General features: G+C 44.6%; 1 protein-coding gene across 1 annotated transcript in view; it reads left to right on the forward strand.

Annotated features, from left to right (window-relative positions):
• SYN3 (synapsin III) overlaps positions 1–21,239 on the forward strand; it is a 459,446-nt gene that overhangs the window by 48,519 nt on the left and 389,688 nt on the right. Inside the window, exon 3 of the mRNA XM_029954713.1 lies at positions 7,902–7,959. Within this exon, the coding sequence (XP_029810573.1) occupies positions 7,902–7,959 (58 nt within the window). The remainder of the gene's footprint in view (positions 1–7,901; positions 7,960–21,239) is intronic.

The raw sequence follows: 21,239 nt of genomic DNA on the forward strand, positions 1-21,239 counted from the left end.
AGTGCTATTGCAGGGTCATAAGGGAGTTCTATCGATAGTTTTTTGAGGAACCTCCACACTGTTTTCCAGAGCAGCTGCACCAGTTTACATTGCCACCAACAGTGTAGGAGAGTGCCTGTCTCTCCACACCCTCGCCAGCATCTATAGTCTCTTGATTTGTTCATTTTAGCCACTCTGACTGGAGTGAGGTGGTATCTCAGTGTGGTTTTGAATTGTGTTTCCCTGATGATGAGTGATGTTGAGCATCGTTTCTTGTGCCTGTAGGCCATCTGGATGTCCTCTTTGGAGAAGTGTCTGTTCATGTCTTCTGCCCTTTTCTTTACTGGGTTATTTGTTTTGTGGGTGTGAGGTTTGGTGAGTTCCTTGTATATTTTAGATACTAGCCCTTTATCTGATATGTCATTTGCAACTATCTTTTCCCATTCGGTCGGTTGCCTATTAGGTTTCTTGATTGTTTCCTTTGCAGTGCAGAAGCTTTTTATCTTGATGAAGTCCCAAGAGTTCAGTTTTGCTTTCATTTCCCTTGCCTTTGGGGATGTGTCAAGTAGGAAATTACTGCAGTGGAAAAAACCTCCTAGACCTCCACCACAGCAATTTTTCTATTTCTTTTAGAGAGAAAGAGAGTGTGCAGGTGGGGGAGAGGGGGAGAGGGGGAGAGGGAGAGACAGAATCTCTTCATCCCACAACCCGGAGCACCATCCCATCTGGGGCTCCATCCCAAGACCCTGGGATCATGACCTGAGCCAAAATTAAGAGTCAGACACTTAACCATCTGAACCACCCAGGCACTACCCCCTCCCTCTGCTCCCCCTTTCTAAATCAAATACTCAATTTCTCATGGTCCCTTTCTCACCCTCCTTATACCATCTAAATCCCTTTTCTGGAATGATCAGATATTAGTCACTTGTACCTTGGTATGAATTATCTTTCAGTGTATTACCTTTCTATGGGCATTTCCCCAGCTTGGGCTCTTAGCAGATGCTCATTAAATGTTTGCAGGAGTGGGGAGAGAATGGCTTAGCCTTCTAGATGTTAACTAATTCTCTCTGTGTAATAAAGATTGTGGACGTTCAGATATCTGTAGGAACGAAGGTGACACAGCGTAGTGTCTTTGGCAAGGAGAGGGGTAAGGACTGAGATGACATTCTGGCCCAATTTCTGCAGTCATGGTGAGTGGGTGGCTGATGACTTTGTTTACCCTAAAGCCCTATACAGGGGAGGAAGAGGAGATCCCAGGGAGCAGTCCAGGCAGGTTTCCATTAGGCTAGATATGAAGGAGGAGTTTCATTTAGAGCAAGGAGGATACTGCCACCTTCCTCCCCTTGGAGAGAAGAAATGACATGTCACTTCCCCAGGGACACATCCAACTGACCTCAGCTCTCTACCCATCCTGGTGAAGGTCAGGAGGGAAAGAGAGAGACATTAAACACCTGCCATGTGTCAGGGATTTCATTCACGGGCACCTCCAAATGAAACTGGGGCTTGGGAAGGTTGATGTCTGTCTGAAGCAGGACAAGGAAGTAAATAGAGCTAGACAGGACCTGAGTCTGTCTTCAGTGCAAGCAGTGCCTGTCTACCGCTTTACCTGGAGAGGTGAAGTTCCACCCTCACAGCCCACGAGGGAGTAGCACACTTGCTAGCATGTTTTTGCCAGGTTCCCAGAGTCCTTCAAATCTGCATCCTCGTGCGGGTCTTCCTATCCCTATTCTATAGATGAGGAGGTAACAGCTTGTCTAAAATCGTCTAGCAAGTGCCCCAGCTGCCAGCTCAAATCTAAGTCTTCAGCACCATGCCTGTTACTTATTTTTCCTGCACATTTAGGGCATGCCCCAGGAAAATCCGTCACCTCCCTGAGTATGCCCAGCATCTGCCCATCTCATTTGCCCTTGTCTGTGCCTTTTACACATACACACACACCCAGGCCCTCTCACGTTCATCTTTGTAGCCCTTTCCCTGGCAAAGAATAGACTCTAAATATTGGATGTATTGATGGATGACCTTGGCCACTTCAAAGGGAAGTGGGTCTTGACCCTTAGACTAGGCTCGGTGTCCCTTCTGTGGGCTGACCTGGATCTTTGGGCTAGTGCCCTGTGTGGTCATTGTCCATTTATGAGTCTCTCCCTCCTATTAGGTAGTGAGCTCCCTGAGGCCAAGGACTATGTTGTCTTCATACTTACTTACTTAGAGCCTATAGGCTCTGGCCCATAGTAGCTGATCAATAAATATGTGTTAATGTCTTTTGAAGAAGGCTTCCCTCACCAACCTGAGTCAGATCTCCCCTGCTCTCCACATCTTATTATCTACCACTTTGTGCATTTTATTCTTACTCACCATTTCTTTTTCACCTGATAAGTTTTCTGACTTTTCTCACAGCCCGTGTGTTCCACAAGAGCAGGCACTATGTCAGCCTTTTCCCCTTAGGCCCAGTAGGCTGCCTGGTCCATATGAGGCTCAGTAAATGGTGGGTAAGCAAGGGAGTGAATAGTGAACAGACATACCCATGAAAATATCCATTCCTTTTCCTGTCAGAAGTCAATGAGGGGCCATTTGTCATATCCTGTAGCTTGGGGCTCTAGTTTCTTGCCTCTACAGATCCTTGTATGGATGCAAGGGGCCTTGGCACTCTCAGAAGATCCCTCCCCTCCCTGACTCATTGGAGTTCCCTAAGGTGGTGTGGAAAGGTTGCCCATTATTGAAGCATCCCCTCTGGCAGTGGGAAGGGGTCTGGCAAGTTAGTTTTTTTCAAGTAAATACAGGAGCTAGAATCAATCTCTGACTTGGACCCCTGTGTCCAAAGGTCCTGCTTTTGCCACAACTCCATCCAGCCAACGTGCTATGTGATTCTCCTCATCTACTGACTGGGAAAGCCCTGAGTGTGTCTACCTTCAGTGATTTCCCACATGATCCATAGTCCATCTCCCCCTGCTTATGTCCAGGCTACAAATAAGCAACCAGTATGTTGCATCAGAAACATAAGACTCCCCTGGGCCAGATCCCTTCCGCCCTGACCCCCCCACTCCGTCCCCCTATAGGGAGGACCTGTGGGAAGAGGGCTGTGCCTGAGACAGAACATTCCTGACCCCTCCTCCCTGGGAAGGGCATAGCCAAGGCCCAGCCACATTGACTCTACATGCCAGACACATTTATTAGGAGGGTGCCGCTTGGTCACAGGTGGATCCTGTTTGTGCTAATTCTTCTCTTCCTTCTGCCCCTGCTGTCGCCATGAAAGAACTTAGTACCCGCTCCTCATAAATCTCTCTCACACACCACATCCCGCCTCCCCAAACTTGGGATTTCCCACCCCAGGCAGCGCTGGTTTTATAATATTCCCCTTCTTGGTGCCTCTGATGTGGCAGTAAAATATGAGACCACCCACAGAGAAGGAAGCTTCCTGGAATCAAGAGTTTCCCCCACCCCCTTCCCAAGGCCAAGGCCTTGAGTGATTGGCTGGGATATTCAGGAGTTCATTATAAGAATAAACCTATTGGGGCATCAGGAAGAGGTCTGCAGTACAGAGACAGCCTTGGGGCACAGTGAGGCCCTCCATTTTGCCTGAGGTCAAACAGCCAGGCGATTCAAAGGCAGCAGTCCCAGCCCCCAAGGCATCTAGAATTCCAGACCATCCCTACCCTTCCCTCTGCCAGACAGGACCGTTCAGAGGCAGCTCAAGCCTGAATGAGCCCCCGGCAAGGAGGCAGCAGTCTGTGTGGCCTGTCAGAAGACAGACTTCTGACTCCCAGCCAGGCAGGGGGATGGACTGCCTGACCCTCAGCTTCAGCTGGAGCCCGTCTGCCAGGCTCTGCAGTAGACATTCCAGAGATGGGCAAAACAAGTGTTTCTCCTGGGAAGGTGAGGCCTTGTGAAGGCTAGAGCTGCTTGGGTGGTATTCATATAGTACAAAGTGCTCTGGGTTCTGGTTAGAATCGATTCAGGTTGGACACTGTACAACGACCCCACATTGTAATCAGCACAGATTTGTAAGTGTATTACAGCAGTGTGCCAGTAGATGACAGTAAAGTGTCTCGAGGACAGTCTTCATTATGGCTTATCCTTGGAAGACTATTCATTTACCCAGTTAGCAAACATTCATTAAACATGTGCCTGGTGCCCTGGCGCTTCGTGCCAGACGCGGAATTCACTGAGCACTGACACAGTTTCAGGTTTCCAGGAGCTCACAGACTAGGTGTGGGGGGCAGGGTATAGACAAACATGGAGTGATACACCTTTTCATGGTTGTAAAGTACAGGATGCTGTGGGAACCCCAAAGAGGAACATCTAACCCAGCCTCATTGGGGGGCACTTTCAAGGAAAACTTGATAAAGGAAGTGAGTGAGGATCTTGGAGGCAGCCAGGCAGAGAAGAGCAAGAAGCCATCCATAGCACAGAGAACAGCAGGTGCAAAAGCTCTGTGGTGTAAAGTGTAGGACATGGCTAGGGAGTTGCAGGACGTGGAGTGTGTACCTGAGGTGGACAGAAAACCAGAGGAGAAATGGGCCAGTGTCAGCAGGGTCCTGCTGAATCCTGAAAATCTTGAAGCACAAGATCTAACTCACTGGTGCCATGTAGAGTTTTTATGTATCTTTGAACAGGGACTTTTGCATCTGGAATGTGTGGGGACCGATCCCTGCCCTACCTAGTAGAGTCTAATAGGAGGAGGGATATGAAGGTACTAGCAGGCTGTAAATACCAATGGTGTCTACTATTATTATCGTCACCCATCGTTCATTGCACTGATGGAACAGATCAAAATGAGGTGAATCACATTTCTGTTTTGTAACCTCCACGAGGGCACAGAGGAAACACTCAATATTTCTTTGTTGTTGTTGATGCTGTTTTAGGCCCTGGGCTATATACTTTGGAGCTTACTATGTGTAGGAACTGTTCTCAGTGCTTTATACATCTTGTCTCAGTTAACCTTTACAACAATGCTGTGAGATAGTTACTGTTAGTAACCCCACTTCTGAAATGTGGAAACTGAGGCACATGAGGGTTGAGTGAGCTACCCAAGTTTGCACAGTGAGTGAGTGGTAAAGGTGAGATTCCATCCATGTGGTTGCCCCGAGCCTCCTACAGTCTATTGGCTTGTTGCCTGGAGGACCAGGTGGATTTATCGCTGCAGGCTTGGCTGCCAGTGTTATCACCACTTGACAAATGAGAAAACCATGACCGAGAGGGGTTAAGTAGCTTGGCTTAGAACATGTGGTGAGTGAGTTGTAGGGCCAGATTTTGCCCAAGCCATGCTTTTTCCAGTGTACCAGTGATTGTTCTCATTAGTTACTAGTCTGAGGTCCCAGACCCACCCAGTACTTCTTTTAAACCTAAGCTAGGGGGACCTTGACCCAAGTCCTACTCCAACCTTTATGAGCTGTATCCCTTCTGACAGCAAAGGAGGGCCCAGTACCAGAACCCTACAAATTGCACTATGACACCATGCAGTGGATACAAGGAACCCTAGAATTTCTTGCCCAAAGGGACCCTGGCCCAATTCCATGCCCTGTGTAGGCCAGTTCCCTGTCCATCCTTAGAAGGCATGGCCAAGGGAGAACTGTTGATGGGGGAATGAATGAGGAGATGAAGCGTGGCATGTGGGCTGGGCTATCCACGAGCCTGCACAAGAAGCCCAGGTGATGCAGGATTGAGAGGAGGGTGGGAGGAGAATCAGGAAGACTGTAGGAACCAAGAGAAGGCAATCCCCATGCCACCTTGCTCTGAGTAGAACTCTAAGTATTCCAAGAAGTCTAAATTCTGACCTCTCCAGGTCATGATGAAGTTGTCTTTGTCAAGGAGAGAAGACAGGCATGTTTTGTTTAAATGTTTGCTAGCTTTATTCATCAGTTTTAAATATTAGACATATGACGCACAGGCCTCCATGTCTTTTGCCCTACAAATATTAGAGGGGGACTTATCTCAGTGTCTGCAGTTTGCTGACACTACCTTTAAGGATTCATGATAAAATTCACAAACTCTGTGGAAAGGTTCCCTTTGTATGAGCCTCACTTCACATTTTATCAAACACCATGTATGAGAGAGAAAACAAAATCTTCCTTTCAAGTCACAACAGCTCCTATACCACTAAAGTTTTGCCTAGTTGACATCTAAGCCTGTCAACATAGTAAGAAAAAGTAATCTTAATATTACAGCTATCAGTCAGTGATTTAGGCAGTTGTGGGAAGACATGAACTCCACTGGCATTGGCTAAGTGTAGATAGAGACTCTGGAAGCAAACAGACTGAAGCTTGGTCAGAGAATTTATAGAAAGGATTCTTTTTTTCACAAATGGAAGGCTGAAAAAATAGATGGTAACATGGATGTTCCAGGAAAAAGAATAGAAGAAACTAAGAAGATTCTTGGATGTACTCCTTACAAATTATTGATTAGAACTCTGTCCCATGGCCACCCCTAGCTGAATAGAGAGTTGGGATATTCGTTCTTGTTTGTGCGTGTTCGTGTGTGTGTGTGTGTCCCAATCTGTAAACTCTCTTACTGTGGGGAAGAGGAGAATGGGTATTGGAACAGAAAGCTGTCTCTGCCCAGAAAGGTTTATGGAAATGCTTAACACAGTGCTCAGTTTACAGCAAGTGACTAAGAACTATTAGTTTCTCCATACCAAGAATCCAAAAGAGTAAATGGAAACTTTTATTACTTTTGCCTTGTGTGTGGGAAGACATCTAAACCCAGAGTACCCCAACATTTGCTGCTATTTTTCAGGGTTGAGCAAAAACATAGATGTGGAACTAGAAGGCCAGGACTCTAGTCCCTTAGGCAAAATATTTCGTTTCTCCACATTTCAGTTTTCTTTTTTATAGGATGGAAATAATAATGCCTTCTTCATGGTGGAGGTTTTAAGCATTAAATGAGAAAGGCTCTATAGGCTCAAGCCTACAGAACAGTTTCTGGCACAGAGTAAATCCTCAACAAGTGGATTTTCCCCCCATTTATCTCCACTCATTTATTCATCCAGCAAATATTAATTGAGTTCCTACTGTGTGTTAAGCACTCTGCTAGGTGTTGAGAATATTTGTTCCTTACTCCAAGAAGTTATGTCATCGTTTAGTGAGACACAGGCATTAAACACAGTTACTAATTATAACTAACTATAATTGTAATAAGTACTATGGAAGAAGAGTATGAAAAGAGGATCATATGGAAAGAAAGATGAAGGGGGTCAAGATTAGAGTGCTTATTGAGAAAAATGGGCATTTGGATGGATTTGGGAAATAATTAGAATGTAGCATCAATGGGGATAGGGAGAGAGAAAGAGGTAATAAGAATGATGTCTATGTTTTTGCCTTGAGCTATAGGTAGATGGGATGTTATTTACTAAGAATGAGAAGATAGAAGTCTGATATAGTGGAAAGAAAGATGGATGAATGGATGCATGGATGCATGGATTCACAGATAAATGAAGGGACAGATGAGGGCTGCTTCACTGGACAGATGGACAAATGGAGGAGTGGGTGGATAGATAGATAATTTATGGAATGTGTGGAGTATAACTCTGTAAAATAATAAAATAATTTATTATTTATGATACATTATTTATAATACAATTATTTATTTATTTATGTAGGATTTTTAAATCTCATTTGATCCTTAAAATAACCCTTAGAAATAAGTCATGCAGGTATTAATATTTTCCCTCTGCAGATTATAAAATTGAAACAGAGGGATGCCAAGCAGGAACAGAACCTGAGTCCCCAATCTTCCCATCTAGTACTCTTTCCTCTCTTGTACACAGTATATACAAATAATGAGAAAATCAGCAGTCAGGGTGGGAGGAGAGAGCATGAAGTTAAATGTGTCTGACATATGCCCTTGGGGGGTAAGGACTTTGAGAGAAGGGAGAAAATAGTAAAGCAGACTCTATCCTTACTCAGTAGTATTCTTCCTCTTTTTAACAGGGCCAAATACTTTCATGGAAAGAAGGTGAATGGAGAGATTGAAATCCGAGTGGAGCAGGTAGGTTGGAGCTGAGTCTTTCGTGCTATTGCCCTGATGTTTTCCACAGCTGGAGCCATTCCCAGGAGCAGTCTTGGTCCTCATCTTCTGTGGCTACTATGAACCAAGATTACTAGAAAAATCCTGACTTCTACCTGGGAGTTTTATTACATTTCAGAATTATTTAGTTTAATGTTTCTTTAGTTTTGTTTTGTTTTAGCAGCAAAATCTTTCTTCAAAGTAAATCTCAAGTAGGAGCTCATTATACAAACTAGAGACAGGTAGAGGTTCTCTGACTAAATGGGCATGGGGAACCCAAAAATCTGTCTACTCTGTCCTGCTCCACTTTCCTATTCTTCCCATGGTCCCCCAAGGCATCTCCTTGGAACCAGTTGGACTAGGGAACACACTGGGTTTGAATCCTAGCTCTCTCATTTAATAGGTACTAAGCAGGTGACTTACTCACTCTGTGCACCAATTTCCTTGTATCATTGTTGTTGGGATTAGATGATTTAAAACCTCAAAAGAGGCTAGAATTATGAATACTGGCTCTTGTTGTTACTGTTAATATCAGCACCCAGGCACCTCATTTTATGGGGAAAGAAATACAGACTTGTTCAGGCTACATAGGAAGTCAGTCACAGAATTAGGACTAGAACTTGTGATCTCCAGATCTAGGGCTCCTCCCATTCATTCAGTGAACCCTTGTTGGGGACCTACTAAATCCCAGGCATGGTGCTCAGCCTTAGGAGAGCACATCAGAGCATGGGCTTTGGCGCCAGAGTTTAGGTTTGAATCTTGGTGCCACCCTTGCTTGAGCAGTACTTAAGCTCTTTGTGGTTCCACTTATCTGTACAACTGAGTAGTAATAGCATCAATTTCTTAGGGTGACTATTTGGATCAAATTAGTTAGTCCATGTAAAGTACTTGGAGTAGTGCCTGGTACATACCAGGCTCTTAGTAAATGTTATTCATGTATCATCATCATCATCATCATCATCATCAAAGACAAATAGTTAATAAGATAGACAAGGTCCCTACTATAAGATGAACTCAGAAAAATGCAATAAGAAAATAGAGGGGTGTGACATTTTCAGCATTCTTTGAGTTTGGTGTATTGGAGAAACAGAAAGCCTTTCTGAGCATCCAATTTGAGTTGGCTTAGTATTAAAACACCTTAAACTTGAATTTCAATTTGATCCTGTGGCTTTCAAGTCAGTCCAATGTCTACTGGTTTTCCTTCCATGGCAAAGAGCAGGTTATTTTTGTTCACTTAACAAATATTTGTCGAGCGTCTACTATGCTAGCTAGCTAATGTGGGGAATGAGGATATAGAAACAGAGGCTCTGTCCCAAAAATTTGTGGTCTAGGAAGAGAGGCAAGATAAGTCTTCACAGAACCTTAACGCAAGTGGAATCCAAAAAAGAGAAACCAATTTGACAATAAACTATTAAAAAAAAAAGAAAGAAACCTCAAAAATAAAAAATAAAAAAAATTTTAAAAAGACAAAAAACAAAATAGAGAGGTCCAAATTTAGTGCTATGGGCAGCAGAGGCCAGGACTAATTGAGGGAGTCAGGATGGCTCTGAGGAGAGGGTGGTATTTGGAGGGCATCTTGGAGGATGGTTGGGATTTCAACAAGTAGAGATGACAACCCGATGAGCACATGAGAAGAAAGCAGTGTGAGCAATTTTAAGGAGGCTGGAAGTACAGGTTATGGGATAGTAGGAGTCTAGTTTGGTTGACTTCAGAATAGGACACATCATCTTCCCCTAGCCCCAACCTGCTTGTCCTCCCAAGTTCTCTCTCAATAAAGAATGGCCCCCTCTAACCTTCCACATTAGTCAGAAGCCTGCACAGTCTCCTAGATGCCTCCCCTCCCTCTGCCACTACACCTGTTAACTCCACACCCCGTCTCTAGTCCTTTCACTTCTTTCCATCCCTTGCTGAGCCATCACAACTCTCATCCAGTCTTCCTACCAATAGTCTTCTAACTTTATCTTTTCACACACTTCTCATTTACTTTTAGTACTAAAGCCAGAATAATCTTTCTAAAAAAACAAATAGATTCTTTAAAGTGTTAACTTTTAAGTCTCTTCCCCCAAAGACTCCTTCTCTGAGCCCTCACACCTTGATCTAGATCAGCTAACCTGGTTATTTCCTATCATAATATCCAACTTGGCCTCCTAGCCCTTGTCCACATATTTAAGTGTGGGATTATTTGCATGAGCGTAGGGACCATGACTATTTGGAATCACTTTGTTAAGTAGCACAGGGCCTGGCACATACTAGAACTAAAGAAATCTTTGCAGAATGAATAACTGATAGATTCCACAGATTCCAGGCGGCTTGTCAGTTTCCAAGGGAGATAAATCACTGCTCCCTAATCTCCCCTCAAAAATCTGGCTTTTCCATAAACCATCTGGTAAATGCTCACTTGCCAATTGAGCTAGCCCTATCTCCTCCGATTTGTGAACACCCCAGAGGCATGTTTTAATTTTACCCATTTATCTCAGTGATGCCCCTAGCCCACTTTATGGGTACAAAATCCAAGAGTAGGAGTATCCTTAGGAGCATCATCGGGAATTGCCCTAAGAGTAACTCACCCAAGGGCTCTGGGGACACTCAACCAGTCAACAAAGGCTACAATAATTCTGGAAACTGTTGGCTAATTTAAAGTCCTCCTGATTTCCAGCCATCCCCCTCCATAGTAGCCAGAAGGCAAATTAGCCAGGAGACCAAATAGCAGGTTATTTGGGCATTTTTCCCTGAAAGACATGCCTTCCTAAACCCATCTTAGAGTCTGCATTGTTTGCCTTTTCCTATCTGGATGAATGGGTGGGACACATAAGCAACCCCCCAGGAATCTTACATGTATCCTCTCGCACTTGGGAAAAGTCTTAGGATGGAAGCCACTGTTTAGTCTGAGCGGCCTCACATTTTGGAAGTCTAAGGGCCAAATTAACCAGATAATTGCACTGTCTGGGCTTTACTGGACAGAGTGAATGAGTTAGTTGTGGTTGGCCTAGATGAAGCCTCCGCCCCTTCTCTCCACCCTCTTTCCCCCCAGTTCAAAAACTGCTTGCCTAAGCTCTTGCAGAGTCAGGAATCAAGAAACTCTGGGGAAGCCAGAGGGGGGACTGCATCATGTTGCATTCTATTACCCAGACTGCCCCATTGGCTCTGTGGGGCCTCATAGCAGTGTCCTCTGACGTTCCGGCCAGGGTGCTTGGCATGTCAAGTTCTCCTCTATTTATATTTGAGGCAAAGGGTCTTTTTCTCCACAGGTACAAGTCACCCCTCTGTGGGACTAAGCAGTGAGGTCGATGAATGGATTAATGTCAAATAGACTCAGTTCTGAGAAACTAGAAGACTAGGACTTGGTGGGACAGAGCGCTGGGCTTCATTCCTTTCTAAAAAAAAAAGGGGGGGGGCTGTAAATACAATGGTGAGTCTTTCCTTGGTGATAATAGAGGTACCAAGGCACAAGGAATACCAATATCTTGCTCTAGCAGATGAAGAAAGGCAAGAGAAGGTGAAGAATCTGTCCTTGATTCCAGTGAAGGAAGGTGGACAAAGCCACATATTTACATACAAACCCCAGTGGCTCCCTTTGAGTCCTGCCCTTGTGTGATATGGGAGTTGGCACGGGATTAGGTGGATGGGTATAGACCGCAGAAAAGGCTCTTGATTCGAGTCCTATTCATCTTCTGCTCATCATGTATTCCCTCAATTTAAATGTCTTATGGAAGCAAAGGTGGAATTTTCCCCTTAAAATAGTTCAAACACTCAAGACCATCATGTATATATTTTGCATACCCACTTCAGCCTTCCATCCACAGTTCTTTATGGGACAACCTTTCTTCAAATGGACCTTTGCTGTAGAGATTAACTGTAAAGACCATCGACACTTCAAGAAATAATTGTCAACAAGATAGAGAAATGGAGGTTGAATGTTAATTCAGATTGGTGACATGGTAACAGGTTGAATAGTACCCAGACTGGTAAATGATTATTTGATAGGGATACACCTTGAGAGAAACACAGCCCTTGCTTCAGGGCTGTGCTCTTACCTTTGTTCTGTTCCTTAATAGAGACTTATCAGATTGCATTTGCTGATGCCCTGAAGCTGAATGAGAGAGAGAATATGCTACATTAAATTGAATACAATCAAATTGAAGGGGCATAGGTGGAGTCTTCCCTATGGAAAAACTCCGCTGAAGAGGAGCATGACGAGGGAGACTTAGCTTACTAAAGTCACACGGGGAAAGAAAACACCTAGGATTTGAACAAACTCTTAATATTTTTGGAAGAACCATAGAGTGCAGGTTAAGATTGGCTTCAGAATAGGAGGGACTAGAGATGGATCCCAGCTCTACCATATTTTACTTGTATTGACCTTCTATTTATAACATCTCTGTGCATGTTTCCTCATCTGAAAAATGAGGATAATAATATCTGCCCCCTAGAGATATTGTGTGCATTAAATGAGTTAGTGTAAGTTACACACTTAGCATGCTTCCTGGCACATGTATTAGGTACTCAGTAAACTATAGCTAATGGTTGCTCCTTTCCCAAAACCTGATGCCACTTCAGGCTTCATTATCAAAGGACAGCATTTAGAGCCCAGGAAGGTGATGGTACATAAACACACATGCATACCTATACACATGCTTTTTACCACACTGTCTCTGTCACACACACACACACACACACACATGCACACACATACTCTCTCACATCCACACACATACACTATGCTAGTCAGACTCTAGTGACAGATCCAATCTTGGTGTCACACCATAAGGGGGTATCCCATGGAATACCTTCTAAAGAGAGTGCTTGGAGTAAGCGGAGTCTGACATTCATGAGTAAAGTGGATCAGCATAGTGAACTGGAGATGTTTAGTGCAGAGACAGAGGGGTCTTTGATAGGATCCCATTTACTCTGTGCAGAGTCTCTGTCATCTGAAGGAGTAGGTGAAATAGTAAGTTACCATACGTTGCATACTTGCCAGGTAAGGCTGAACGCTTTTTCCTTGTTGGGATGAGCTCTATCATTGCCTCCATCTTACAGAAACTGAGGCTTAAAGGGAATAAATGGCTTTCTGAAGATTGCCCGACTTTTAATTGGCAGCAGCCTGTCTTTGAACCCAGGCAGTCTGACTTTGGAGCCCTCCTCCTTCTACTGCATTTTTCTGCCAGGGGTGCAGATATCCAGAGCAATAACCAGGTGTGTTGATTAAGTCACTTCAAATACATAACCTTATTTCATTCTCACCACTACCCTTTAAGATGGCTGCTATGAATGACTCTCCCCATTTGGCAGATGAAGAAACTGAGGCTCAGAAAGGTTAAATACCCTGTTTGAAATGAGTGATAAAGGAGGAACTTGAACCCAGGCTTCATGGGCAGGTGTGCTGAAAAACTGCCATAGATTTAGGAGATAAACTTTGATTTTTTAAAATTTTATTTATATTTTGGGTAATGGTAATATATACAAGTAGCCAAAAATTGAAAAGGTAAAAAATGGTATCTGATAAAAAGCCTACCTCCAACCTTGCCCTTACTAATCTGTTTTCCTTAACCATTATCAACCAGTTCATTTAACAACTAGTTTCTTGGGCAATTTTCTATTTTTTCCAATGTATATTTTTTAATTTTGAGTAGGAGCAAAAACATGAGTCAGGGAGGGGCAGAGAGAATGAGGGAGAGAGAGAGAATCCCAAGCAGGCTCCACGTTGTCAGCATAGGGCCCAATGCGGGGCTTGAACCCACGAATCATGAGATCATGACCTGAGCCAAAGGCAGATGAGATTTTAAATGCAGCAACCAAATATACATATATGTGTATTTTCCTTTGTTTTTCATAAATAGTATTTGGTTCAAAAAACACAAACCACTGTAGGTATTTTAAAGATTTAATGGAAGAATTGATTCCAAATGGTTCAAAAGGGAAAATCATATTACCCAGAGCCACAGCAGCCCTACATTCACTGCTGCTGTTGTCACTACCACTATGGCCAGTGGAGAACCTTGAGCCTGTGCTCCCACTGATCCTGAAGGAACCACCCACCTGCTGTGTCTGCTGAGGCTGTTGGGGAAGCTTTTGTTGCTACTACCAGAAGCAGAATGATTGCTGTCTCCTTCCTCACTTCAGCTCTTGCATAAATGGCTCCCATTGGTAGAAATTAACTGGAACCATGCGGCAAAAGAATCTGGGAAGCGTAGATTGAGGCTTTCAGCCCCCGTAGTGCAGGAGACAAGCATGCATGCAGGGCTGAGTGGCAACAGACAATGAGCAATACAGTCCATCCCATTAGCTGTTCAAGGTCCACACATGCCCTTCTACTTATTTGTACTGCTCTGCACCCTTTCTCACTTCATGTATCCGGTGGTGATTCCATGAGAGTACATGCAGAGCTTCCTCGTTCTTGTTAATGATTGCTGAGAGTGCTGTCATGCAGATATCCAATGATGTATATTCCATAATTTTCATGTTACAAATAATCCCAAACTTAATGTCATTTCGAACATTTGGTAGCATATCCATAGGATTCCTTCCTGGAAATAGAACAGGTTCCAGGAGTTTTATATGCCGTGGGTGCTGCAAGGCACATTTAGGAGTAAAGGACTTTCCCCAGCTGCTGGCATTGCTACCAGAAGCCAGCCCTCAGTCAGCCCTCTTCTGGAAATGCCTCAGGTGAGGAGAGCTGCCTTGTCCAAGCTCCCATCTCCTTCCTGGAGGCAGCTACATTCAGTGGCTGGACAGTACGAAGAATTTGCCCGTTTACCCCGTTGGGACACCTCTGAAGGACTGTCCCAGCTTCAGAGCTCTTTGCTGAGACGGCAGCACATCCACCTTCTCCTTCCCCTCAGTGCTGCTTCCTTCCATCCAGTGGTTGTGATTCTCGGAGTGTTCCCTGATGAACCCCCCACAGGCTGGTGTCTGTGTATGACTCCCAGGATAAGTATACACTTATAATTCTGATAGCTATTGCCAAGTTGCCCTCCATAGAAGCTGTTCAGATGATCTGTAAGACCCTTCTGGTGTGGATTTCTGGGACTGTAATGGATCCGTGGGTTCTGGTGTCCTTCATGCATGGAATGCTTTCCTGGTTTCAGCCAAGCATCGATGCTGAACTCTGAAGTGCTCCACATTTTGCTCTTCCTGTTTGACCTTGTGTTTGAAATTCACCAGAGCTTGGCATTTCTCTGCAGGCCCTGAGTCCGGCAGAACCCTACCCACTCTGATCCACTAAGCCTTGTTTTGTTAACACAATCCTGCAAGATTTATTTGTTTGGCTTGGCTTACCCTGACCTCAGACGTTCTGTTTTGTATTATGTTTAAAAAGCGTGCAGGTCTCCATGGAGGCCTTTTTCTTTTCGAATCTAAGAACCAGCTGGGGGAATGAAAAAAGCAGGTGGGACACTAGGGACTATTAGCTGAAACATAACTCATTAGAGGAGCAAGCATGTCTCTTCTTAACCATGGGATCGATTAACATGGGCGAGTTTATCACCATCCTGGCTAACGTTTAGGCTCACCAAGTTAAGAAGACCACAGAGAAGTGGAGAAACGACAGTAATGGTGATGGTGGTTAACTTTGAACATCTTCTGTGTGCTGGGTGCCATGTTAAATGCTTCCTGTGCCTTATTCCACACAATGGGCCAGTTGCTGAGGAAGCTGAGGCTCAGAGCGCTTAAGTAAATTGCCCAGCCAGGTCACATAGCTAGTATGAATGTCCTGCAGCTAGGATCTGAACCGGGGTCCAACTGACTCCAGGGTCCTGCTTTTTTTTTTTTTAATAAATTTAGAGTAAATATCATTTATTTATTTAAAAATTTTTTATATCATTTATTTTTGAGACAGAGCATGAGTGGGGGAGGGGCAGGAACAGAGGGAGACACAGAATCTGAAACAGGCTCCAGGCTCCAAGCTGTCAGCACAAAGCCCAACATGGGGCTTGAACCCACAGGCTGTGAGATCAAGACCTGAGCTGAAGTCAGCCGCTCAACAAACTGAGCCACTCAGGCGCCCCTCCTGCTTCTTAACCAAAGTAGATCTATCAGAGTATGTGTTGGGTCTTGAATTTGTCTTGATCAAGTTTTGTTTTGCATTTCCCCTCTAGCCCAGGTTCCTCAAGCATATAATCCCACTGTCCTTTCCCATCTCGTCCTACTCTTTTGATCTGCTGGGTAAGTTATAAATTATTAAGAGATGTCCCTCCAGCCAGACTCCTCATTTCCTCTCTAACCCAGATGGCTCTAACTCATTATTTGATGTTTCTGGCTTATTGCTGGATCGTTCCCCTATTAACAGTTCTGTTTGTTCTTTGTTTCCCCCCAAGAGTAAATGTTTACCATTTGTCTCTAAGTGTAGCTGTACACTTTGGACTACATGAAGTGTATATTAGCTCTGACTCTGGAGCCAGACCATCTGGGTTTGAATCCCAGCTCTGCCACTCCCTGAGCAACCTTGAGCAACTAACTTGACTTCTCTATGCTTCAGGGTCCTCATATGTCAGATGAAAGTAATAGTAGTAATAATGGCAATCACAAAATGCACCTACAGAGCTGAATGATTGAAGTAAATTACCATGGGTAGGGTACTCAAAGCAGAGCCTGGCATTTAGAAAGTGCTCACTTAGGGGCACCTGGGTGGCTTAGTCGGTTGGGCGTCTGACTTTGGCTCAAGTCATGGTCTCACAGTTCGTGGGTTCAAGCCCTGCATCAGGCTCTGTGCTGACAGCTCAGAGCTTGGAGCCTGTCTTTGGATTCTGTGTCTACCTTTCTCTCTGACCCTCTCCTGCTCACATGGTCTCTCTCTCTCTCTCTCAATAATAAATTTATAAAATTAAAAAAAAAGAAAGTGCTCACTTAGTAGATAGTCTTACGATCATCTTTACATTGTTAAACACATGTCAACAGAATAATTTCTAGGTCCCAGTCTCTGGGATTATTCAGAAATCCAAAGTATATAATCCATGCTTAAAGAAGTTTGCTGTGTAGTTGGGAGGGTGGTATAAGAAATATGAAACATCCGTGTTTGTGTGTTTTTATTATTTACATATATGTCCAATTGTATTTCCCCAAAACATAATGGCATTCAATTGGCATCTGGTGCAAACTTCTAACTTATACTTGATAGCAAATAGCACAGGTCCTGGTGAAGGTGTTCAATAAACGTTAGTTGAGAAGATGTGTAAGTGAATGGCTGGTCTGGTACAATCATAGTATGGTGGGACTAGAAAGAGACTTTGGGGATCATCTAATCCAACCTGCTTGTTTAATAGCTGAGGTTCAGAGCAGGGAAGTGACTATACCCAGCACACACATCAAATTATTGTTGGAGTCTAATGAAGAGACCCCTGGCTCCCTTCTCCCATGTCATCATCTTTCCTATTATATCTCCACCTGCCAGTGTTATTTTTTGTCTTCCACTTTTAAGAAGCCATTAGTCCCTTCTGATGGTTTTGGTAGCAAACAAGTTAATGTAATTCTCTAGTCATGAAGTCTATATTTTCCACATTTACTTGCAAAAGACCTTCTTATGGGGGTATCTAGAATGGATGCTAAACTACAGCTGATGACCAAAGGCAAGATCCAAATAATGAGGGCTGGGGAAATATTGAGACTGTGGCTGGATGAGCCCTGCTGATTCTAAATGCAACAGAGACTGCTTTGTCACTTAAATGATTCTTCATGGCCCACCTCCCTGGTTTAGTTCTACTACTCATTAGCTCCTTAATCAACAATGAGAAAGAAGGAGCCATAAGAATGAAAGCAAGTCCATCTTCTCATACTGGGAAGTCTAGCTTATAGTTCTGTAGTCTCTACCTACTATATTTGGCAATTTACCCTTCCTCACTGCTGCCGCCCTCCATCAATATCTGCTCTGCCCCCTGTTAGTATCATAGATGAATGAGACACCAGTGGAAATTAAGGAGCAGTTCTAAAGGAGAATTAAATAAACCCTTTAACTTCTTGAGGGCTGTGTATTAAAAAAATAAACACATCTTGACTTATCTCAACCCACTCCTTAATTCAAAAAACACATACTGAGCACCTGCTCTGTCCTTGGCCTTAATGACAGAGCCTTCCAGTCTCACAGTGGAAAGATAGACAGTGGGAGGCAGTGACTGTAATGTGTCAGAGACCTTTGCAAAGCCTAGTGAGCACAGTAGAGGGATCACCACCCTTACCTTGGGACATTCTTAGGAAAGGCTTCACAGAGAAGCTAATGCTGCATGCAGGTTTGGGGGAAAGAACTAGCTTTGCATCAGGCTGCAAAGGAAGAGAGATGGGCATATCAGGCCTGCCTGCTGAAGAGTGCATTTTAGGGGCTCCTGGGAGGCTCAGTCAGTTGAACATCTGACTCTTGATTTCAGCTCCAGTCATGATCCCAGAGTCATGGGATCAAGCCCCATATCAGGCTCCAACCTGAGCATGGAGCCTGCTTAAGACTGTCTCTCTCCCTCTGCTCCTCTCCCCCACTTCGCTCTCTCTCTAAAATATAATAATAATAATAATAATAGGCATGTTCCAAATCTTAGTTTGTCGCAGATGGGGAAAATGTCCAGAGTATAGGGTGCATGAGAAGGGGAAATGGGAGATAAAGCCAGAAAAGAAGACAGAGAATAGTGTCATTAGGGTGGGTTTTGTGTGGCATGGCATACTGCTGGAAATCACATCCTAGAGTCAGTGAGGACGTACTTGTTAGATTTTTAAGTCATGGAATGATATGAACATGTCTTTGTTTCAGGACGAACATGCTAATAGTAGTTTGGAAGATTGGTTGGGTAGGAGTGGTGGCCTGAGAGCAGAAGCAGAGAAATTCAGCTTTGGTTTGGATGAAAAAGACATCTTATCCTTGAATATTGTGCTTGGGGCTGAGGTTCAGGAAAAGGACTTGGTAACTATCCAGTGAATGCATGTCAGTCCCTGCCACATGGTCTTTTTTTTTTTTAACGTTTTAAATTTATTTCTGAGAGACAGAGATAGACAGCGCAAGCAGAGGAGGGTCAGAGAGAGAGGGAGACACAGAATCTGAAGCAGGCTTCAGTCTCTGAGCTAGCTGTCAGCACAGAACCCAACACGGGGCTTGAACCCATTAACCATGAGATCATGACCTGAGCTGAAGCCGGATGCTTAACCGACTGAGCCACCCAGGTGCCCCAGCCACATGGTCTTTAACTTCATTCTGTACCTGCAATTCAACTTGCTTTTGAAAAGGGAGGAGATGACCTATTTTTTCTTTAAAGCAGAGAGGATAGAACCAGAACCACATGATGTGTTTGCGCTGGCATCCCATAAAAGCAAGCGCTGTCAACCCCTTCTTATTCACCATCTTTGTCCCAGCCACTTGCCCTGACCCATTTCACCTTCCACATTCCAGTTTACTCTCAATCTACCTAATCTCTGGCCTTGTGATGCCTTTGACTGCTTATGAGCTCCCTCTTCTTCCCCCTCCTCCCCGCTGCTTCCACTCCTCACCCCCTCTCCAGCTTTGACCTTCAGCTTCTGCTTGGCCACTCTTTACATTTACTAAGCCAGCTCTGCTGTCCTCTCAACCATCTGGGGTCTGGCCCACTCCCTGAAGAGAGGAGCTCCCACTGGCTTTTCACCTCGACTCTGCCAACAGCTCCTGCCCGGATGTTATTACACACAGGATTTCAGCCTTGCACTTTAGTAGAATCAAGGGTTATTAATTAACCCAGGGTGGAGCCTATTATGAAACATCCCAGAAAGCTGGAACAGACCAAAGGGACTTCTGAACTCGCAGCAGGGAAAAATGCCTTTTAATTGACTGGGATGACTTCACCACAAAAGTCTGTCTAGCTGTTATGCTAAACTGGAAACTAATCTATTAGATTGTCTAAGGAATCTCCCAACCCACCCTGACCAGAATCTCCTGAGGAGGGAAGCCGGGCCTGCATATAAACAGGACTTCTGCCTTGAAATGGATTCTTCTGGATACTACCCAGACTGCCTGCATTTTCTAATCCCTGGGAAAAAGAGGGGATGCTGATACCTGAGAATGAGTTCATATGTCCTACGATGTCTACCTTGAAGACCAGCCTAGACTGAACCTAGCTGGGACCACTTCTCTCAGGAAGTTTAGAGAGTGACATGAGCAAATTTCCATGGATGGTGTTGTCCTGGGCTTGGAAGGGATTGATGAGAATAGCCACTGTCTGGACATGCCTACAGGCATGTGTACACTGAGCACTTCATATGGATTAGTTCATTTAATCCTCATGACTTCCTGTGAGGAGTAGGTGTTATTAACATGTTTCCCCATTCTCTAGCTGAGGAAACTAAGGCTACGAGAGATTATAAGGGGGCCCAGCTGACAAGTGGCAGAGGTGGAATTCACAGTCTAACTCCAGATGCTATTGTAGGGGGCCAGGTGTATTACAGAGAAGTAGAATCTGGGGAAAAGTTGGTGAATTTCTTCTCGTGTGTAAAGGGCTGGCTTGTGCATGAGACTTGTTTTGTGGGACTCAGCTTGGCCTCCAAGGTCCTCTATGAGCTAGCCCCTGCCTGCCTTTCTTTCCCCATCCCCTCCATTGCACAGCTTACGTTGCAGTCCCAGCAACCCCATGTTGCTCCCCATGCATCCTTTTTTTTGTAAGCTTTTTTTTTTTTATGTTTTATTTATTTTTGATACAGGGAGAGACAGAGCATGAGAGGGGGAGGGGCAGAGAGAGAAGGAGACACAGAACCAGAAGCAGGCTCCAGGCTCTGAGCTAGCTGTCAGCACAGAGCCTGACGTGGGGCTCGAACCCACGAGCGTGAGATCTGACCTAAGCCGAAGTCAGAGGTTTAGCCGACTGAGCCACCCAGGTGCGCGATCTGGCTGCGACATCTGTCACCCCATTGATCGCCAGGGTTGATTCGGCTGATCTGACTGGCTAGGCAGGTGTCCCCTTCCTCCCTCACCGCTCCACGTGCGTCCCTCCCAAAGCTGCACGCTCAGTCCAAGAGGAGGACCATCCCCGATAGAGGAGGACCGTTCTTCGGTCAAGGGTAGACAAGTAGCTGAGCTCCCCTGCTAGAACCTCCAAACAAGCTCTCAAGGTCACACCCATCCTAACACTACCATCTTCTGTTTATATCCCTATCTACATCTTTGCTTATGGAAATCTCTCCTCCGGTGACATCTTTTCCCAAATTTTGCTACAACATCTTCGAGATTTAGCCTTGGCATTGTTTCTGCTCTGCCTCCCCTGACCACCCCGGTGAGAGGGGACAAGTTGCCCCTTATCCATGCTTCCACACACCTCCTGCATTTTCTG

This window comes from Suricata suricatta, chromosome 10 (genome assembly GCF_006229205.1).
Source record: "Suricata suricatta isolate VVHF042 chromosome 10, meerkat_22Aug2017_6uvM2_HiC, whole genome shotgun sequence".
Lineage (NCBI taxonomy): Eukaryota > Metazoa > Chordata > Mammalia > Carnivora > Herpestidae > Suricata > Suricata suricatta.